General features: G+C 37.8%; 1 protein-coding gene across 20 annotated transcripts in view; it reads right to left on the bottom strand.

Moving 5' to 3' along the window:
• The window catches only part of BCAS3 (BCAS3 microtubule associated cell migration factor), a 578553-nt gene that overhangs the window by 183906 nt on the left and 384461 nt on the right, over window positions 1-10186 (bottom strand). Inside the window, exon 24 of one of the 20 annotated variants that reach the window (XM_057317877.1) lies at window positions 1-1484. The exons of the other annotated variants lie outside the window; for them this stretch is intronic. Within the exon in view, the coding sequence (XP_057173860.1) occupies window positions 1435-1484 (50 nt within the window). The 3' untranslated portion in view covers window positions 1-1434. The remainder of the gene's footprint in view (window positions 1485-10186) is intronic. 20 annotated transcript variants of the gene reach the window in all.

Raw genomic sequence — 10186 nt, forward strand, 5'->3', positions numbered from 1 at the left:
AATGTTAATTATTTCACCTTTATTAAAATCAACTTACAGAAATTGAAAGGAACATAATCTATTTTAAATGAGATTAGTAAAAAATTGTACGATATCCACAAATATCCTTAGCTTTAAAAAACACCAATTCATGATCTTACCACTAATACCACTCTGCCTTTCAAATGGTCTTTAGCATCCGTATTAACAAATGAAAAAGCATATTGGTTTTTCTGATTTTGTGTTTCTTTATGAAGGTTGGTGTTGAGAATTTCTAAAGTACACTAAGAAATCCTTAAACTAAAGAATCCTGTCTCATAGTACAGTTAGGTTAGCCACATGCAGAACCCCAAACCAAGTCATTATACAAAGGACTGGACACATAAAATGTTATCTTCATTCTAGATTTCATAAGAACTGTTAAGTTGAAAGCGATTTACCATCTTGCTTCACGTGAAATACTTGAAAAGTCAGTTAAAAGTAGGCTTACTAGCAATTTATGGTCGAAACAACTTCTGGTATTGTCTAAACACGGGAATGAAATGGTTATTAGAATTACTGTGAAAATATGTTTCTTGATAGTGAGGTTTTAAAAATTAGCATGAAATACATTCCAACTTAAATAATGTATTAGCTGAGAGCCCAATGAGAATCCCTGTGTTCTGCCCCTTAAAACAGATGACCATTTTAGATAATTAGGTTAAGAGCAGGCCCCTGCTTGATGTGCCCATGGATGAGGACACATTTATTAACACACATCTTGAGGGGTGAGATTTTCTATTTGCAGGCACTAGAAAACTAGGCAAAATGACCAGAAATTAGCTTACATATGTAGATCTTTCAACATCCTATATCTCTCTAGGGCATTACTGAAGTGAACATAAGTCATTTCAAAACTGTACTGTATTGTAATTAGAATATAAGGTATGAGAAGTCGTATTTACAATGACTATAAGCCCTCAGAGGAAGTTAATGAACTGAGGCTGACCTTGATCGCTGACTCAGATCCTGCAGCACAGGGCAGTACCTGCTCCCTCTCCCACATTTGCCAACCTTTGCTACAACAGTAATCAATTTGCTGTCTTGATCTCTCAAGCATATCATACATTTTTGGATCCATCATTAAGCCTCAAACTTGTGGCCTAATTAAATTATTGAAGAAAGACACTTTGGAATTCTAGACTTTGGCAGGAGAAAAATTAGAGATAAATATTTGAATAAGGGAGAAAATTATGACCTAATCTCCATGCAGTCATTAATGACTCAAAATTGCTGTTCAAAATAAATTAACTTTTACTTGATTGCTTTTTTTTTTTTAAATACAAATTGATGTCAAACCATTTTGCAGCATGGTAATTACATCCTAAATACAGTATGTAAGAAGAGAGAAACAGAAAACGCTCCAGGGACAAGACAGCTCCACGTAACAGGTGTAAATAGATATGAAGTTGGTGTCTAAGAATCATCAAAAGGATCTTCCGGACTGTAGACATTACATGGGAAAACTGTGGAGGAATAGAAAAAAGAAAAAAAGAAAAAAAAAAGAAAGCCTAGAGTTAGAGAAAGGAAAGACAGAAAAAGACAGATCAGAGAAAAGAAAAGTCAAGCTTGATGCAGCCAATGAAATAAGCTAATGCTGAATTTTGTCCATGGCATAAATTCAGTTGTTTCCTATGAATGATAAAAGCCAATGGAGAAATCAAATTATTTCTAGAATGAGGAGACAGGCAGTGCCATATTATACCAAAGAGGAGAGAGAGTAAACCTCTAGTTACAACAAATATAAAAAAGTAGGTTTTACAAACAGACTCTTAAATACAGAGGACATACTGGTGGTTGCCAGAGGGAGGTGGGTGGGGGGATGGGTGAAATAGGTGAAGGGGATTAAGAGGTACAAACTTCCAGTTATAAAATAAACAACTCACAGGAAGTACAGCATAGGGAATATAGTCAACGATACTGTAATAACATTGTATGGTGACAGATGGTAACTACACTTATCATGGGGAGCACTGAGTAATGTACAGAATTGTCAAACCACTATGTTGTACACCTGAAACTAATATAACATTGTATGTCAACCATACTTCAATTTTTTAACAAAATAGATTTTAGCAAGGCAAAACCCCATTACAAGCAGCTAAGACGGTGAAAAAATAGGCATGGGGAACACATGAGATTAGAAAGAGTAAAGGAAAACAGGAATTAATTGTGAAAGCACTAAAAAACAGAGAGTAAATCATAGCATTTCTCTTTGCACAGAATGCCGTTCCAAAAATTACCACCGTTCAGACACAGCCCTTACAAGAAGCCATAGTCCCATAAACAGGATTTCTTCCCTTACCTCTGGGCGCCTGTAGCACTACATATATGTAAGGCTCCTGTGTGGCGTTTGCGTAAGTTTACCTTAGAGCCCATTAGCTGTAAATACTTCTACCCCATTGGATTGTAAACTACTTACGTCAGGGACCTTTTCTTTAGTATGGTACCTAGTACTTCATGCCCAGGACACACCGGGGTGCTCAATGGATCGCTGCTTAAAAGCTACCTGTCAGAAGCTTGAAAATACCGATGGTGAGCTTTTGTTTCTCTCTCAAAAATCTAAGTATTTACAGGTCAGGGAGAGTTGAATACTAGATATGGCAGTATCTTGTTATATAAATTTAAGTCGGTGTATCAATTTCGCTGAATTTTACCTTCTCTTAAGGCGGTGGGATTTGATAAGCATCCTCTCAGTGCTACACTTCTAAGACGATGATTCTCCCTTCCCTGAATGCAAAGCATTTATTATCTGTACCATTAATTTCGCAATTGATCATATAATGCCTTGCGGTATTTCTTCATCTTTTAAGTAATTCAAATTCATTTATGCCTCATCTTTCCCAACTAAAGCGCCTTGAATGGAGAAAGGAACAAAATTTTCTCATCTCCCACACTGCTAAGAACACAGTAAAGATACCTAGTTCACAAAACAAGAAAACGCTCATTGGGCTGGAAATTCCCATTCTGAGGCCCCACTGCAAATTGCCTTTTAACTAGAAGTACATAGTTGGAAGGGAAGACTGATGAAGCTATCAGTTATATAGGCGAGTTTACAGGACAAAAATATGACACAGAAGATTTCAAGGCTTCAGTCTGTTGATAACCTGCCAGAAGGAGCTCCCAGGAAGGGTGTTTTGCTTTGCAAGGATGAAAAGGAACTGAGCACCGGCATCTCCTAAACCAGCAACAATAGGGGATGACTTATCAGAGACTTAGTTCCCTTTGTTCACTGAGAAGCCCAGGGAGCAATTACCTGCTTTCGCCGTGATCATTACCATCACAAAGAATCGGGCAGTGTCACAGGGTGGAAAGACAGCATTTGGCTTTACAAAACTTCCATTTGACTCCCAGCTCTAACACTCGGGTTATCAGGCTGAAATTCCTTAACCTCCCTATGCCCCTGTTTAAAATCATGGATAGATATAAAGTAACAATTCCTACCAGGGTTCTTTCAAGGATTAATTGAGGCAATGTAAATGAAGAGTTCTCTATAAATTAGAATAATTTTTTAAAAAAATCACATATTGCACTGAGCACAGGACACCATTGAAGTAAGTGTGGCTAAGCTCAATATGGTGGTGGTAAGGGTAAGTTCTTCTCCGCAGGGCATCTGAGCACTGATTTCTTTGGATCCCAGGGCTTCCTTTGGGGAAAAGTCTCTCATTTAATTCCTCTGAGCCCTAACAGGGAGGCTTTTGAAACATATCAAGTAACTGACGAAACCACAGGGGGAGAAAAGGCCATCGGAAGGAGTAAGAATCTAGTGGGTAGAAACTGTCACGGCATGCTTTCTTCCAGGCAGGCCTGCTGGGCACCGTGGTTTCTGGACAGACCTCGCTATGGAGAACCACCTAGGGATTGTCGCCTTTCAACCTGAATGCCCATGGTAGGGTTTATTTAGTTCAGCATTCTCAAAACAGATTATAGAATAGACCAAACAAGAGAAAACACGTTGGGGTTAACAGAACATTCTTAGTAATGAAGAGGTATCATGTCTATGTAGATACAAAGTTAAAAGGAACTGGAAAATTATGAACCATGCTTAATACAAAAACTACACTGAACATATTTTTTTTGATGATTTAGAAGACCGTTCAGTATCATGTCACTATTTCAGAAACACTATACACGTGATATCATGGTGCTTTTATTGTCTTCTTTAAGGGTTTTATAAATTTCCTATTATTGAGGTCTCCAAATATAGAAGAAGTCAAGCCCTTATCATTGATTTCAGTGCCTAACAATATGGTCACTTTAATTAAAACTTCAGTTTTGTTGTTTTGTTTCTTTGACTCCTAGATACATATTAGCATTTCTTAAACTATATTCCAGAAGGGACTCTGGAATAAAACCTTTAAACTCAATAAACAATCTAGACAGCTCTGCATCGGAATAACGTCCCATAGCTATTCTTTCAAAACTAAAATATCTTGGTCAAATATTAAGAAAAAAGAAACTATTCTATTTCCTGATACTTAAGAGTTGACCCCCTAACGTTAAGTGTAGAAGAAATGTGTTATTCAGGAATATCTACCATGTGTGCTGTAGTGCTTTACTCCTATGATGGGAACAACATCTACTCTGGCAAATCCATTCTAGGTATTCACAATTACATCACACAAATAGAGGCTCGTTTATTAAATGAATATTAACATTGCCCTGGTCTTTCACCAAGTAAGACTAAACTTACAGAACTATGTACAAAACTCGAACAAGATACGTATGTAGTTTTTTTAAGGAAAAAATTCTAACACTATGATGGTCCTCTTGAATGTCTCCTATAATAAGAAAAGGCAGGAACATTAAGAATGTAAACAATACCCTGTTCTTTCTCATATTCCACCAGGAGTGGTTCCTCAGGTTCCAGCCTTGGCCAGAGAATCAGCTCCTCCCCAAGGAGGGCACTATGACATGGAATCAGTTTCAGAAAGAGAAATATATCCCTGAGCTGGTTTACTTATTATTTTTGTTTTCAACAACAAAAAGCTGAAAACTGCAAAAAGCTATTAGAGAAGTCTGCTAAAATAAATGCAGAGTCCAAAAAAATCAGTGAACCATACCAATAAGGGTTATTACTGGGATCATCTTGGTCTTAGCTGCTGTACAACTGACTGTAGCACAGAAAAAGATAGTGAGGAATTCTGTCGGGACCTCTCCACATGAAATATGGGGTGTGTATCTGCCCTTCCTCCGTAGCCGTATTAACAGCCTTTCTGGGGAGGCCAATGCAGATGAAACCTCTATTTGTTGGAAATAAAAAGAAACCCAGGGGTCAGAAGCACCTCTGCAATTCCACTGTGAGTCCTCTCTCACGAAATGATTCTCTCCCTAACCTACCCCCATCCCACTAAGAATCTCGATCTTCCTGGGGCCTCCCCTGCTGACGTGAACCACACGCACACCTGTAAGAATGGCGCTCCACACACACATTGCAGACACTGTCTACAGAGCAAGGAGATTTCCAAGAACAGATGTGTAGTTCTTACTTTTAAAAGACGTACGGGACCAGCATACACACACACACACACACACATACACACATACACATGTACACACATACACACATACTATTTGGGGTAGTAAAACCATCCACGTAGAGACTAAACCACATATTCCAGCAACGAGAACTACATTCGGCAGGTAAATATAAATCAGCTCTGCATTTATCTCTTATACACAGATTTAGGATTTCTTAGAAGGAATCCAATTTAGTTACGGCATCAAATATGTGCTTTTCTTCCCCTCCGAGAGAGTAATATAATTGAATTCTGTCCATCACAGCAGATCGGTGCTGTTCATCTTTGTCTAGCAACATGTGTATAAAGGCCAGGGAAGGCAGTACTGATACTTCTCCAGCACAAGCTACTAGTTAAATATCAGCTGAGGAGAATGAGTTCAACCAACCAGACAGCAACTCAGGCACCATGAAACTGGATTTGCGGAGGCTGGTGTGTGTGTTGGGGGGAAGGGGTGGATGACTACCCTTAACCAGCAAACCACCCTTGCCCTCAGCTGACATCGCCTTTCCAGACGGCTTGCTCAACCATTGCTCAGGTGCTTCAAAATAAAGGCATTGTCTGTCTTTTCATACAGAAATGTGTACCGTGAGGTACAGAATGTAAAAAAAAAAAAAGACACCGATAAAATCACATGATCGATCAAATACTGCCTAGACCTATAGGCATATTCTGTGCCACTGTCTCTGCCTTTAACGAATAAATGGAAAAACAGTGCGCTCTGTGCTAATGAAATCAGGACAACTGCTTTAAATTAAATATAACAAGTAGACCTTGTAACATGACCGAAATCCATCCCAGGCTTTTTCTAAACTCCAAATGCACCAAATTCCTCCTTAACAATATTTGATAAGAGATGTTTAACACTTTTCATATATTTCCTGTAATTACACATTTATAACCAAGTGTGGATTTACTTGGCAGCCAAACCAAAATGTTTCATATTGCTCTTCGATTGCAACCCTTGCTGCTGAAATACAGTATACTAAAAATGAAATAACTTTTCCATTTTAATGTGGTTATAAGCTTCCTGCTAGGCAGCAACCTAATTGAGACTTTTGATGTTAGCTTTTTTAAGGCATGCTATCCTTCATCATCTGCAGAGTATTTTAACTATAGATCTCTTGCAGTCTTCCTAAAGTTGACAGAGGGAAGGGGGATGGGGTGGGAGGAGGAAGGCCACTTTATCAAAGTCAATGGAAATACAAGGTATTAATTATGTTAAATGAAGAAATATGGGCATTTGGTTACTTCTGTGGGTCAGAACTATTTTAGCCTGTCGCTGCCAGCCGGCTGCCTCTCCCCGAGCACCCCTGCATTTATATCAGTTGCAGGAACACACCAAAGTTCCAAAAAGTGAGGAAAGCAGCCACCAAGTAGGGCCTTTCCCCATCACCCTGCCAAGGTCACAGTTTCAACTAGCACGACCACAGCGTTAGCCACTACAATTGGTAATAAGGCCATGGCCTTTTTTTTTTACATTTTGGAAGCAGAGATGTTAGAAAAATTGGTAAAACCTTGGCCCAAGGCAATTAAAAAAAAAAAAAAAAAGCCCTCGTGAATAGGAAGTAAAACTTTTGTGATATTTAGAAAAGAAAACAAATGGTGTACTCAATTGCTCTCAAAGCAGAGTTGGCTCACACAGATGCAGCTGACTTCTAAGCTTTGCTTCGTCGGCCAAGCACAGGGCCCAGAAGCAGAGTTACAGGGAGGGAAACATACATGTCGGCCTCCATGCCCAAACGCATTTTATTAAAGAACACTTGGGAACTCTGGATACGAACAGTCAAGAAAGCCAATAGCTGTTATGTAAATGCAACATATCTTCTATAGGACCGGGGTAGGACTTCGTCAAGGTCACCCAGAAACATTTTAAAAATCCACTCAGACTATTTTATGAAGGTTTTCTGATCAAGGAATCAGATATGTTAAGAAGTCGGGTCACTGTAATACAGCGCAACAATTGTGAAAATAAACAACACACCAAAAACCCAACCCAACCCTCCTGCTTTTGACCAAGAAAGCAACTTTTTAGTGAACTATACTTCCCTGCACTTACTTTATATTTTTTAATCTAGTAGCTATAATGATTTTGGACAATTGTATTTATAGGTGATACTAATTTCAATATATATTTTTATTTAATTCAAAGATAACTATGAATTTTCTCTTTTCCTTCAATTTCAGAAAATTCTCAAAGGAATTAATTTAACTATGGGACTAATTTAAAGAAACGGATCCTTTCCATATAATAGGCAAACAGAATTTACCTGTTCTAGGACTTGGTTTTGAGAGTTCTCATGGTAGAGTTTTTTAAAAACAGGAATTCATCAAAACAAGGCACAAAAACCCTGTGACTGTCTTTAAGCTTACATTACATTATAGGTAAAGAGGGGGACATCTTTTAGGTAAAAATCCCCCCCCCCGCCCAAAACACAATAACTAAGCCCACAGCACTCAAATGAAAAGACAAAGGCCCTCCCTCTCCCTGCCTCTGAAAAGAAACAGTGAAGCCAAGGGCCTTTTCACTGTTGTTCAGTCACTGCGACCTTACTGAAATGCATGTGCTTCTCTATAGCCCTCCCGCGTCCTCAAGGATGTTAAAAATACACAAGATTTCTATGTAAAGATATTCATTACAAGCAGCAAGTACTTTTCCTAATCTTAATTCAATAAAAATCCACATACCATGAGTCAGGCTTACCAACTGGTGTTAAGTCAGGAATAAAAGGATTTAGAAATGCATTCACCTGCAACCACCTCACAATTTTCTTCCTCATTTCACATACTACTTCTTGGAATAAAAACGGTGTGATAGGAAATTTTACTTTTGTTGATAATTAATTGTGGCTAGAAGAAACAACTCCCGCCACAAGGAATTTAAAAGTAAACAAAATGAAACCTCTTTAAGCTGACCCTGGGTATACCTTCTCTGATATTAAACCATAGCAACATTCAATTTTGAAAATAAGCAGAAGTAAACATATTGATTTTCTGTTCCTATGTGTAATTCTTATTGAGTAATCAGAGACAAAAAAAATTCCTAGCTGAGACAGTGAAGACTGTAACTCTATCCTCAGGCTTTAAAGGAGAAGATTTATGAATACTTACGGATTCAAAAGTTTGTGCTTTAAATGAGAAAAATTATGGTTACATATATTTTGATTTGTTGATATTAAATTGTGTCAAGAAAATATGCAAGCTGATATATAAATAATTTCTCCCTAAATATACATAAGGAAATAAATACATTTCTGACAATACAACATGTGAGCTTCATATCAAATTTCTGAGCTTTTAGCATTTTGGGTATTTGCTAACTTTTGTATTTGTTTGTATCTTTCAAATATATAAGACCCTTATTTTAAACAAATGTAGTCAGACTAGCCTGGCTATTCCACTGATGTCTAAATAGAATTCCTTTACTGGAGTGTCCTTACTGACTCACGTACTACCCCCTCTCTCCCTTTAAGCAAATAACAGTTATCAGTCAACCGGCTATTTGTGCAACTTGAATTTCATTGTTAGGAGAGGAGTGTGGAAATTATTCAAAAGTCTAGATAAAGACAGCCCGATATTTGATGCAATATTAATGCAATCTGTCTAATCTCAGTTAAAGATTCACTACTCGACATTACCAATTATGATAGCTACATGAACTCAGTAAAATACTTTTGAAAAAGGTATCAGCCTTGTATGTCTAACTTGGTTTTTAAAATGACTCAGAGATTTAGCCTAACTACACGAAAGCAGCCGATGTTGGACTAAAACAAACACCAACCACATATTCTAGCACTCTTCCTAAAAAATGCCCGAAACACTTGAAAACTTGGCATACGCTACAGTACTAACATTACAAGAGATTTGATGGGTCATGTAAAGAGTAAGAAATCATCTCCTAGATTTGAAGGACAGGAAAATAAATCTTTCCATGGATGTAGAAAAAATATCCAAGTATAAACAAAATATCCATGATTAAATAAAACTTTAGGTGATTAAAACTGGCTAGCATTTTACAATATTAATGCTAATCGTTCATCATAGCCTTGTTTGTATATTTAACAGCTCCCATAAAATTAAAAAAAAAAAAAAAAGACTTGCGGGAAGGAGAAGCAAAGGGAAAACTAAAGCCATACATGGTTAAGGATGGAGATAGAAGAAATATCACATCAGCCAGAATTAGACAATAGCAGTTTCCAATGTGGGGTCAGGAAATAAGGTAGTTAGAGAAAAGTTGCAATCTAAAGAGAAAACACTTTTAGGAAATGGCAAAATTAAAACAGAAGTAGATATGTAAAATAGATGAATGAAGACAAGGTCTTCCTGCACCAAGGGAGTTGTTTAGGAGAAACAGTGTCCGTTTGTGGCCAGCGATAATACTTTCCATTCAATAGAGTTTGCAGCTTGCTGATTCATATGATTGCAGGCTGGCGCCCTGCTGGCGAGCCTCTCCACTGAAATTAAATCCACTCTCTTCAGTTATAAATTATAATGCTCTATAAACAACACTCCCATTGGGAATGGGGAGAGCGAGAGAAAGAGAGGAAGAGAAGGAGAGGGAAGAGTGGAAAAACGAGGGAGGGAGAGAGGGAGGGAAGGAGAAAAAAAAAGAGCTGTAGAGGGAGAGCATTTCTGCATCGTCCACTCAC

The sequence above is a fragment of the Ursus arctos genome, unplaced genomic scaffold, assembly GCF_023065955.2.
Source record: "Ursus arctos isolate Adak ecotype North America unplaced genomic scaffold, UrsArc2.0 scaffold_24, whole genome shotgun sequence".
In the NCBI taxonomy this organism is placed as follows: domain Eukaryota; kingdom Metazoa; phylum Chordata; class Mammalia; order Carnivora; family Ursidae; genus Ursus; species Ursus arctos.